This window comes from Contarinia nasturtii, unplaced genomic scaffold (assembly GCF_009176525.2).
Source record: "Contarinia nasturtii isolate CC-2019 unplaced genomic scaffold, AAFC_CNas_1.1 Cnas_scaffold_187, whole genome shotgun sequence".
NCBI lineage: Eukaryota > Metazoa > Arthropoda > Insecta > Diptera > Cecidomyiidae > Contarinia > Contarinia nasturtii.
In genome coordinates this window covers 7,889,177-7,901,095 of record NW_022197544.1, presented here as the reverse complement: position 1 = coordinate 7,901,095, position 11,919 = coordinate 7,889,177, and the positions used below count along the sequence as shown (strand labels likewise).

At 33.6% G+C, this 11,919-nt stretch overlaps 1 protein-coding gene across 1 annotated transcript; it reads left to right on the top strand.

Annotated features, from left to right (window-relative positions):
* The first annotated feature begins 309 nt into the window (after positions 1 to 309).
* Positions 310 to 1,893, top strand: LOC116336661 (odorant receptor 67d-like). Its single transcript, XM_031760657.1, has 6 exons — positions 310 to 557; positions 635 to 1,158; positions 1,251 to 1,350; positions 1,423 to 1,512; positions 1,597 to 1,752; positions 1,808 to 1,893. The coding sequence occupies exons 1-6, from the start codon at positions 399 to 401 to the stop codon at positions 1,859 to 1,861; spliced, it is 1,083 nt and encodes a 360-aa protein (XP_031616517.1). The 5' UTR covers positions 310 to 398; the 3' UTR covers positions 1,862 to 1,893.
* The last annotated feature ends 10,026 nt before the right edge of the window (positions 1,894 to 11,919 follow it).

Sequence of the window (11,919 nt, the reverse complement as noted above, 5' to 3'; positions counted from 1 at the left end):
ATTACAATACACCATTTGGATACCATAATTTTCTACATAAATATTTTTTTTTTATATGTTTAAACAGCGCTTTCCATATATGGACTCTATACAGACTTTCCACTCAGAATTTCTTATTGTACAATATCAATGGAAATGGAACGAAAATTGCAACCAATTAAAACGGATTGCCCCTTTAATTCAGAGAAGAACAAAATTGTGTGTGTTTTCTTAGTATCTAATGATTCAGTTGATTTCAGTTATTCTCCGCGTACACCCGCTTTTAACAAACAAACATTGTCATGATTTCTTTTTCAAATAAAAACCAAAAAACTTCATGGGAATATAAAACACCTCTAGAAAGATGGTATATCCTTTTCAATTTCTTCAAGAAGATAGGAGATTTTTGTCAAATCCGTATGCTTAGCGATCAAACAATCGGATTTGTTGGATATATACCGGCCATAAGTGGAATCGTGCACTACAATTTGCTGATTTATACTATGTATTATTACACAATTCGTGGTCGTTTTTTGGAGTGTCTGCCAAGTTTTTGTATTTTTGGAATTATGAATGCAGTAATGTGATTCAATATTATTTTAAAAACGAAATGTCCAAAAGTCAAATTAAGTGATTTTTTTCTTCTTATTTTAAGACATATGCATATTACTTGTCCATTCTCGGGGATAAAATGAAAGAATGGTTCAGATTGATTATTATTCCCGGAAAACACATTTACCGTGACAATCGGCAGCTAACAAACTACAATCGAATTTGTGAAGAAAGCCTTAGCTTTTCGATTAAAGCGTACATCATAAAGATGATGGTGATAATTATTTCATTTGTTGGAGCAACTATTGGACCATTCTATCGATATCTGAACGATGGAACATTGGTTACGTTTTACGCTTTGAAATTGCCATACTATCACGATGATTTAAACAAGGAATTTATGATAAATGCAATATGGCAATTTGGGATCACCATATTTGGCGGTGTTGCACTCTTTTTCATGGAAGGTATACTTACTTTGATCGATGACACTGTTACCGTTTCATCGAAATTGTCTCAATTGGAATTCGAAGAACTATCAGATTTTCTCGAAAATGAATCGAAAACCATTCAAAAATCACGTAAAAAACTAACGGATATCTTCATGAAAATTGCATACTTTGATGAGTAAGATCATCTCACTTTTATTCTCAGCAAATCGTATGGAATGTTTTCAAACGATTATTATTATTTTTTAAACACCTTCTATTCAAAATTAGGATTATTCAATTTTTGGGAGATATTTTGTATTTGAGAAACTTTTTAGCTCCGCCGACGTTTTCTATTTCAATAGCAATATCGGTTTATAGTCAAAAAGTGGTACGTGAAATGTTAATTTTGATAGAACTTTTTCTGCATAAAATATATGTTGATTGTTTCATATTTCATTAGATGGACTATCCGGCTGGATATGGATTGGCGGTCGTTTCTTACATTCAAATGGCTGTCATGTGTGTTTTGGGACAGCATATTTCGGATCGAGTATGTGACAAACGAATGCATTGTTGATGGACACAATAATTTTATCAAAATATATAATTTTATTCTGCTTTTTAAATGGCATAGAATGATCGTTTAGTCACAGCAATTTACGACTTTAAATGGTATCTTTTACCAAAAGACGATCAAAAGGATGTACTACATATGCTTCTCCGACTTCAGAATGAGGTCTCTTTCACAATCGGACCATTTGAGGAATTAAATTTTGAAACTTTAAAGAATGTAAGATTTTCATTCCAGTTCTGTATCAATTTTCATTTTTTATTTGAATTTTCAGCTTTGCCAAAAGGTCTACTCATTTTTGATGTTTTTAAGCAGATTTACCGAATAGAGAAACCACTTTTGTTGAAAAATATTGGTCACAGAGTTGATTTTTAAATTATTATTGCAACTATTTAATTTTTAACAGTTCTATAATGCACACATCCAATTACCTTATCAAAATAGATGGAAATTGTATTAAATCAGAGGATTTATTTGAATAAAGTGCCATTATTATAAAATAAGTTTATGATTTAGGAATCGAGATCAGAATTGAACCTTTTTTGCAAAACTTTGTCAGATCAAAAAATAATGTACAATAAAGTTGAACTGATTGAATATTCGGTTTCCGGGTCAAAAGTTACCTTTTTTTATCTATGACTCATCATATGAATTTTTCATTTTTCGACCCGAACTGAAGGTTGATACACAAAATTGTTGGAAATTCATTGGGAGTATTTTGTCTATATAGGCTTTTGAGGTGTAATTCGATACCAAAGGTGTCTGGCATATTTTTTTAACTCTTTTGTTACTACAATCATTGTGCTGACGACACCAAATTTGCTGCCATTATAGATCCACATCTACCCAAACTAGCAGTCAATGATACGTCGAAGGTGACATCACTCATTTTTCACAACTCGACAGAAGTATTTTATTTGATTAAAAAAACCGATTATCACCATATCTATTTCAGAGATTATTGCAATTGAAAGAAGAACAACAGTAATTGGAATGAATAAAACTCTATCAATAAGACTATATGCATATATAACCTCACGCTTCTGATTATTATATTGATTTCTATATACATTTCTAATGCATTATGTAATCGATTGAGAGAAAAAAGATGAAGAAGAAGAAAAAAAAGTTTTTCAATCAAGCTGTCGGTGCCAACAAACGAGGCAGTTAAAAATGATCGGCTGGTGCTTATGGACTTTTTGTGTACGATGACATCGACCGAAAGAGTCGACAAACGACTTTAAAAACAAACTGTATGCCATACAACGAATTAGAGATCATAAGAGAATGAAAGCCAACCAATAAATTACAGATAATTTGCACCTGACAAAAAAAAATCTTCCGCTCCAAACCAAATCCAATGAATTCCAAATGTGTTATTACGAGATATTCACCGATTTTTATGGGTTTTATTTCTTCCTCACCAGAGAGAGAAAGAGATGAAAAAAAAAAACCAAACGCAACGGTCATCCATAAAAAGAGAATCGGATAAAAATAAATGCCCGAATATATTTCAAGTAATAATATGGATATACCGAATGCAGCGAACGAAATAGAAGGCGCTGTGTAGTCGGTGATTGTGACTAGGAATTTGATTATTTATCAAATAATGAATCAAATAAAACGACCAGAAGGTAAGATGTAAGCAATCAATACTACCAATTTTCTTTTTCATTGACCTTTGGTTCCATTGACATTTCGACTATGTCACTATTTTATAATAATAGTATATTTTCGAAACAAAAACAAACACAAGCATCTGTCATACATTTTTTGTGCTAATTAAATTACATTAAATTCTGACAAATTTTTTTTTTGTGTCATCTCAACAACAACAACAACAAAACTCCCGAATTAATTTCCGAAAATGATTCTTTTTGGTATTTTAATTAGAGATTCACAACATCATTTATTTGCGAAGCGTGAAATGATTACACAACGAAAAAGGACAACGAGATGACAACAACGACGATGATGAAGAAGGAGGAAAAATGTTGAAAAATTAATTCGACGCAAAATTGAGCAGAATATGCAGGCGTGCGAATTGAATATTTATTGTAATTTATTTTCATTTTTTTGTTGTTGTGTTCTTTCCGCTTGTGTCGTCGCACTTCACACGGCACCACAACGTCGTTTTTTTTTGTTTATCGGATAGATTTTGAGCGTCAATTTAGCACATTTACCAGCATTTAGAATGAGATATGGGAGCTCGGTGCACAATTTACTGAATATAATTTAAAGGTAAAATGTTGGATGAGATTGAGCCATCGCAAAACGATTCTGTTTCGGTTTAGTCAATTTGAGAAATGCTGGTGCTGGCTTGATGTGTCTAAAAGGCCAGACGAACGCGCACATACTCAACTGTTCGCGCATCAAACCAACAGATAACACATTCATAGCATTCTGGTTGATCTTCATCCGTTTTTTTTTTATTTTTGCCTCCTCATCATCCACCTCCTCTGTTTCCGTCTTCTTCTTCTCTTGTTAAATTTAAATCTTGTTCGTATTTGTTGTTGTTGTTCGTTCCTTATTACATTCTGCATCAGACAATTCGTTGTACTTGTGCTTTCGGTCCATTCATTTCACCTCTGTGCCATTCATGGCTCTTAATTCAGGTCTCGCACCAATCGATTGACATAAATCACTGGATAAAAAAGACATCTTAATTGAAAACGAACTTCAGCGCCTTCGGAATCGGTTGTTCAACACACACACACACATGACCAGATCGATTCGAAAAGAAGGTACAGAAAAATACACTTAATACAAATAAATTGTTGCGCTTTGACTAATTCATTTTCGTGTGCGTTGTTGTTATTTCTGTTATTAGTCGCTTGATGATGATATTCGGTCTCTCTAAAGATATTTGGTGTGCGAGTTTTGCCTGCTTTTCAAAGGCACTCATTTCGCTGTGCATTGTTTTTTTTTCGACCACTAGGCAATGCGTTAATGGCATCTATCTTTTTTTATTATATTGATTTGTTTTATTTATACGTTGTTGTTGTGTTTTTTTTTTTCGTTGTTTCGTCTTCCTATTTTACGGTGATAAAGAATGTATATACGTTAAGAAAGAAAGCCCATCTTTACACGTTCATCGACTGCTCTTTAACTTCATTTAGTATATATGTTTTGCGTTTGATTGCCGATGATTTACCCGGTTTGTTTTCTTTCTCTTTCTCATTCATTCGAATCGAATCTCTAGTGCCCGGTTGATCACACTTGTCGTGTTCTTTTCGTTTGAATTTAGTTAAGCAGCCGCCGTGTCAAATGTTCGGCATAAACGTGTACATTTATATTTGAGACATAAAAATGGACTTTAATTTACTTAAATTCGTTGTTTCGGACCGCGACCATGTTGAAGAAAAAAAAACAATGTTAATTCAATAAATGAGAGTCGGTTGCAGCAATTTAAGTGTGCTTTCGATTCGATCTCCATTCGTGCCGAATTAAGAAATCATATGCATGTATATGTATACATATTGTAATGAAACATTTGGCCGAAACTCAATTGAGTGATTTTCAAAAGCAGCAAAATTAATTTTATGAGCAAACAATTTGATTTTATTCCATTTCACATTCCAAAAATGAAACGGAAACGAATGCAGGCTCGGTTTCGATTAGCATTGCTGATTGTTCATTCGTTGACCACTTTGCTTAAGTTTTTCGACTTTTATTGTCCTTTATCGCGACGCTTTACTAGAAATTGCAACCAAAGCACATTTCGAAATGCAAAAAAAGGAAAAAAAGAAACGAAAAATAATAATAAAGAATGAAGTGATACACAAATATATAAATGAAAATCGAATAACATGAGTGCGTTGTTTATTTTATTGGTGCGCATTACTTTTATGTGATGTGTCAATTGTTTCCTTCACACGCGTGTTCAAACAACACTGTAGTAAATAGCCGCGCGACCCATCAGATTATCGGCCGATGTGCTTTCGCTCTCCTTTTCTCTCTCTCTCTCTCTCTCTCACTCTCTATCTCTATCTTAACGTTGCTAGGCCATAGCCATATATGTTTATATATTACTACCAATCTTTCTTTCTCTCTGGTTCGCGTATTGCTTCAAAATCCATTGATTTAGCTAGTTCGCATATCATTGTGTCTTGTCGCCTGCTTTTCGCTCTCTTTGCTTGTGTTATTTGTCGTTCGAAGCTGTTGTTGTTGTTGCTATATAGGTGCGTGTTTAAGTTCAGTGGGATCACCATTTCTGTTCTTGTTTTTACGTTCATATGGTGCAAATGGTAATAAGATAAATTTGTTGTATTTGACTTGAAAACACTATAACTCTGTTCCGCAGGACTTTTTCTAGATGATCTTTCAATAACAACACACGAACGACTCCAGTGGACAAAGACAAAAAAAACGACGACAACGACGACGACCGGCACGATATAGCACGATAAATGCTTCGAGTATTGCATTTGTGAATGCTGTTATCGCATCATTCAATTCTCTCTCGCTCGCTCTCTCTTCTTCACAGTCACTCACTTGCTCTGTCTCGTTTTGTTCTCTTTCGTCGAATTGTTGGTGTCGCTTGTCGTTGTTGTTTTTTTCTGCAGCATCGTGCACTCATTTACATAGGTGTGTATCGCATTCAGTGAGTGATAAACGTTAAATTCCACTTAAATGTATTCTTTTGGAATTTTCGATATGCGCGAGTTAATTTGGTGATTTCAATCAGTTAAGCAATTAAAATTAAAATAAGTTACAACAGCCAACAAACATATTTGCTGTGCCAGCGACACACTATTCTGCATTCTCTATTCCCCCACCATCACCAACATCTTCGGCGTTGTCAATCGTGTGCATAATGTAAAACATCTTCATTGAAATCGCGCTAGCATGTACGATGTGCTCAATTTTGCGCCTTCGTATCAAGTCACAGCTAATATCAATTCCATTCATGATTTTTGTGAACGGAACTCTTCCTCCGTCTCTTTCTCTTTCTCGCGCGCGCGATCTGTGCCGGTTTTCCTTCGTAAACCGAAGTTACTTTATATGAATTTATCACACATTGTTACGGCATTTATTACTTTAAATTATTTTTTTCAAAGAAGAAATTCAATAGTTTTGATGTTTTTTTGCTCAAATCTGGAAGAATTATTCGAATCTGGGATTTTTCATTCATTTTTCCCTATATAGATATCAATCAATTCTGATCGAATTTTTCAAATGTGGATTCATGATTCGTTGACCGCAATCCGACAAAAAAATGTGTTTATTTGAAATGCGGTTAAACGATGGATGGAGTTAGGCATTGAATATTATGCAAACATAACTGTGTAGCAATGAAACGTTCGTCATTTAATTTAAATGTACAGAATTAAGTCGGTAATTTGACATCAAACTGTATGCTTGTATCTGTGCAGTTTGCATTTTAACGTCAATCATTTTATGCGAGTGAATTTAATTCCACTTCAATAAAAATTCCAATAAAAAATTAACGTAAACACACAAATGTGGAGAAAAAAAAAATATATATATATAGAGAGAGTGAGAGAGAGAGAATATACATTCTTGATACCGCAATGCCTATTTGTTGGTTCGCTTTGTGGAAACATACGGCCAATGTAGTTTTAAAAATTCAAATGAATAAGTTAGATGGTGTTTGAGTGAGGAGCGTTTTGTTGTGAAGTTATATATTTAAAATTGGAATTATTGAGTTATACGCGTCAATTAAATTGGCATTGTGCAAACAGGAAAATCCATGGCACATATACCCCAATGATTTCTGGTCAAGTGATTTATTTATGGATATCAAATGGAAATCTAGATCATGTTTTTAAACTATTCCAATGTATGAAAGAGAAAAAAAAACAATCTAATTTGATGAATATTCACCAATTATTGTTTTCAACGTGCTTCCACTTTCATGTATAGTACCGACAGAAAGTTTGGAACCATCCATGTTTTTTTCATACTAAATGCCGTTTTTGAGGTTTCATAAATAACACTTTTTATTCTCAGAAATCAATAATTTTCTACATGTTTTTTCCAGTGTGTCCATAATATATACACAGAAACAAGTATTCGAGTACGCTTACTCGACACTATTTAGTGCTATTTCTATATGTTATGGACACACTGGTTTTTTCAATAACTTATGAAGAACAAAATAATAAATCTTTTGCAAAAAATATTCACTGGTTTTGAAATGACTAGTTCAATGATAGCTAAAAACAATTCATTTTTATCTGTAATTTAACTCAAAGACTTGCTAAGACACAGACGATTAAACCAGTAGTGTGCGAGGAAAATTTTTCAGGGGGGGTGATTTTCCAAAAACATAAAATTCTCTAGCAAATTAGACAATTTTTCGTTTTTTTTTTTTTTTTTTTGGAAGTCACTTTTTGAGGCGAAAATCCCTAGCAAATCGAAAGAATTTTCTCCGCGAAAAACCTTAGCAAATCGGAAAAAAATCTCTCGGAGCCAAAAACCCTAGCAAATTGAAAGAATTTTCCTCAATTTTCTACATTGATGAGCTAAAAAAAAAAAAAAAAAAGGTCTTCACTTTTGGAATCAAAAACCCTAGCAATTTCGAATAAATTTCACGAAAAATAAATTCTCATCCAAATCACAGGGGGGGGTAAACCCCCCCCCCACCCCCCCCCTCCGCACACTACTGGATTAAACTATGATTCCAATATATAAACTATTCCACCAATCCGTCATTTCATTGCCAAATATAATGTCACATTTTGCCACTATTCACTTTGTTGAAAACTTATTTATCGACACTGGAGTATGACATTTTGTTATTAATAATTCAAATTATTTTTTTCATCAATAATATTTTGAGAAAAAATATTTTAAAAAAGAACAAATTACTATCTCAAAACAAGTTCAAGGCTTTGATCAAATTCTGCACTATCGATTGCAAAAACATTGAATCTAACCCATTTTCACCATTCCATACATGGGATTAGTGAATCCAAGTGAATCCAGCTACTGAATTGTCTATTCCACTTTAATTTCTCAAATATTTACACTAAAAGTGTTATTTATGAAACCTCAAAAAACGGCATTTTACGGCATTTTGTATGAAAAATACATAGGTGCCCCCAAACTTTCTGTCGGCAGTGTAGACTTTAAAGAAAAACAATCCATTATTTGCGGTGGATATAATCGAAGTGTGAAAATGGAAAAATCGTATTTTTATGGTTTATATCAGAAAACTATATTGCGCCATGTAGCTAGACATACACTAAACAAATAATTTTACGTTTGTCACTTCAGCCACCCCATACGCGAAATCGGCACTATTATTCGCGGATAGAAAACACATCGATTAATAAAGCGAGCTGCATGTTTGATTATCTGGAATATGTAATTTTATTGCTCAAAGATTCTTCGGTTGAAATTTCTGCATGTCTGTTTTAAACATCGATTATTTATCATAAAATAACACTAAATTTTAAATATCTGCACTTAAATACACATATTTATTGTTTTCTGCGTAAACAAAATTATATGTCTGTATATATGGAAATCACACAATATGACACATTGAACGCACTCATTTGTCACAACTTATTTCCAGACGTTGTTGATTTTAAAAGTTGATATATTTTCTATCCGCGAATAATAGTGCAAATTTCGGCTGAAGTGATAAACATAAAATTATTTGTTTAGTTATATTTTATTAATGTGCGCAGACTTTTTGGATACGATCAATTTTCTATGATTCTAGTGATTCATCGGCAAAGATTGTTTCTCAGTCAGAGCAATGAATGTGAGAAGGAGCACAGAACGAAAAAATGTGGTATTTTTAATTCAATTTTGGTAGATTTACAATAATATAAAATCAACTCTGCAAACAGTCTGTCACCAAAGTGGAGTAATTCGATAGCTTCGTTTTTTCCAGAAAGTTAACACATTTTTCATTAATAAAACACAATTTTTTTTCTGTAAGTGTAGTTTATGTATAAAAGGTAAATATTTGTTGATCGTCAAATTTGCAAAAAGAAAAAAATTCTATCTCTATTTATCGTTGGAATCCACCGTGCGTCTGAATTAATTTGGTTTTAAATGAAATATTTTCCATGCCATTTTATGCATAAATATTTTCAATTGATTGTCGAATCGAATTGTTTGAAAATAGATTTAAAATGTACCGTGTAAAATGCCATAAAAGGCGATTGATCATTTTTGAATTGAAATAATCATGGAGCATAATGCTAGGCATAATGCAAAGATATGGAAATGAGAGCTAATAATTTACGAAACGCACAACAATTATGTACGTTATAGTTGTATTTATGGCATAATCGTTCGATATTCTTGGTGAAATCATTATTGAAATTATTCTTGCGTAAAATTACCAAACGAATACACCAATTTTAAATTCAACAAGAGATTTATTGATTTTGAATGTCGACCCATTTTTTTCTCTTCAAATTGATTGCTCGCATTTTCTGCGATTGGAGCGTGTTTCTTTGTGTTGTCGCTTTGTGATCATGTCAATCATTTTCTGACTGGTTTGATATTTGGTCAATAATACAAGGGTTGTATACCAATTGAAATGATAATTGCACCATCTTACCCACAATTTTACGGATATTGATTTGTAAATTCGAAATTTATCAAATAAATAATTTGATCATCATAAAATTCTCAACTTTCGTTTTGTGTGGTCAAAAAAGCAACTTGTTTCAATTAACGTGGTAAATTTTTGATAAAAACATATCCAATGTCCGAACAGAACAAAGACCAGTATTCTTTCAAGTGAATGAATTTACATTTTTTAGTATTCAACTTCAAAGAAAATTGGACGAAAAAAAAATTCGAAAAAATGAGCGAATATATTTGAAATCATAATTTAGCGTATGTCTTGATGGTCTTTTCATTCCAAGTGTGGAATTTATCAGTGGTCATTGGAAAATCTTGTTTTAATTTCTCTTATTGTCTCATAAATTACCATATAAATTAAGATTGGTTTGGGAGCTAAGCAAACAGTGACGCTACATGAAATTGGGCCGTTCGATTCATTAGCAACTTGTATATGCATGAAAATGTGTCGAACAGTTTTCCTTCCGTTCCATTTTCAATGCGTTGTTTTCCAAGTGAGTGAAACAATGAAATAATGAAAATCACTTGCAATATACATTGTATAATGAAGCACCAAACGTAAGCAAGTACACGCACTTTGGCCAAATCAAAACACCACCCGCAATTCCGTGCATTGTTTTGTGATTTAATATTGTGCGCAATCTTTCTCTCTCTCTCTCGCTCTCTCGCTCTCTCATTCTCTTCATTATAACTGAATTTACAAAGTCGAACAAAAGGCCTACATAAAAAAATATGTAACGACGAACGAGAAAATAAAAGAACTGTACACACAAAAACTTAAGGAGAAATGTCCAAACTGACTACTATGAAGAAATGAAATTCGATTTACGCTTGTTGTCTCCGTCTCTCGTTCAGCCGTATTTTTTTCTTCTCTAGTGCCGCTTTACTTCGCAAATAGATGTATTCCGAGCGATATGCATGTAAATGGCCTGATAGTGTTACATTGTTGGGCCGCTGTGTGACCAGTTGTCGACCTCTGGCCACTGCTCAATACATGCCAGTAATAAGTAGTCGCGCACATGCACACTCATTTTTTCTTCTTCTTTGGTGAGCGAAAGAGAGCTATATGTGTGTGTGTGAAGACATTCAGTGTAATCGAAGCGAATCGATTGAAGAGTGGTCTTAAGTAACAACGCGCGCACAAACATCTTTACCCTAAATAATTACATGGCAGCAATGAGTAAATAGCATTTACAATTTACTAAACACATTATTTATGTATCAGAAAGCCGAACGGATATACGTACTACACAACGAACATGCTGGAGAAAGAGTGTGCTGTTGTTGTTGTGTTTCTTTCATATGTAGCAACCCTATTTGCCGTTGCAGTCGAGCTGGAGCTGGTAGATAGGCTAAAGGGCCTATGACATGTGTTTATGTACGTGCGTACGTATATATGCATGTATGTGTGTGTGTGTGTATTTGTGTGAAACATTGTGCAAGTGTATCAACTAGACAGAAGCCCATAGAATAGAAATGCAAAGAAGACAAACGGCACAAGCAGACCCCACGAACGATTGTGTGTAAATTGACCGAAACGGAGTGACGAAAAGTGGGGGCAACGCAACAGTGAGTTGGGCGTTTTTTTGTAAATTGACTAAGGCGTGGCTTCGTTATGGCGGCGTTCACTATGTCTCGTGTGGCTCGCTTAATTCAATAGAACCCATTTTTCGTCTTTTACTTATTCTGGTGCTGGTGCTTCTTTTTAATTCATTTCACCTTATGACGCTTTTCTTTTATTTTATTTTTTTCATGTTACTGTTTCTCTCTCTCTCTCTCTCTCTCTCTCTCTCTCTCTCTCTCTCTCTCTCT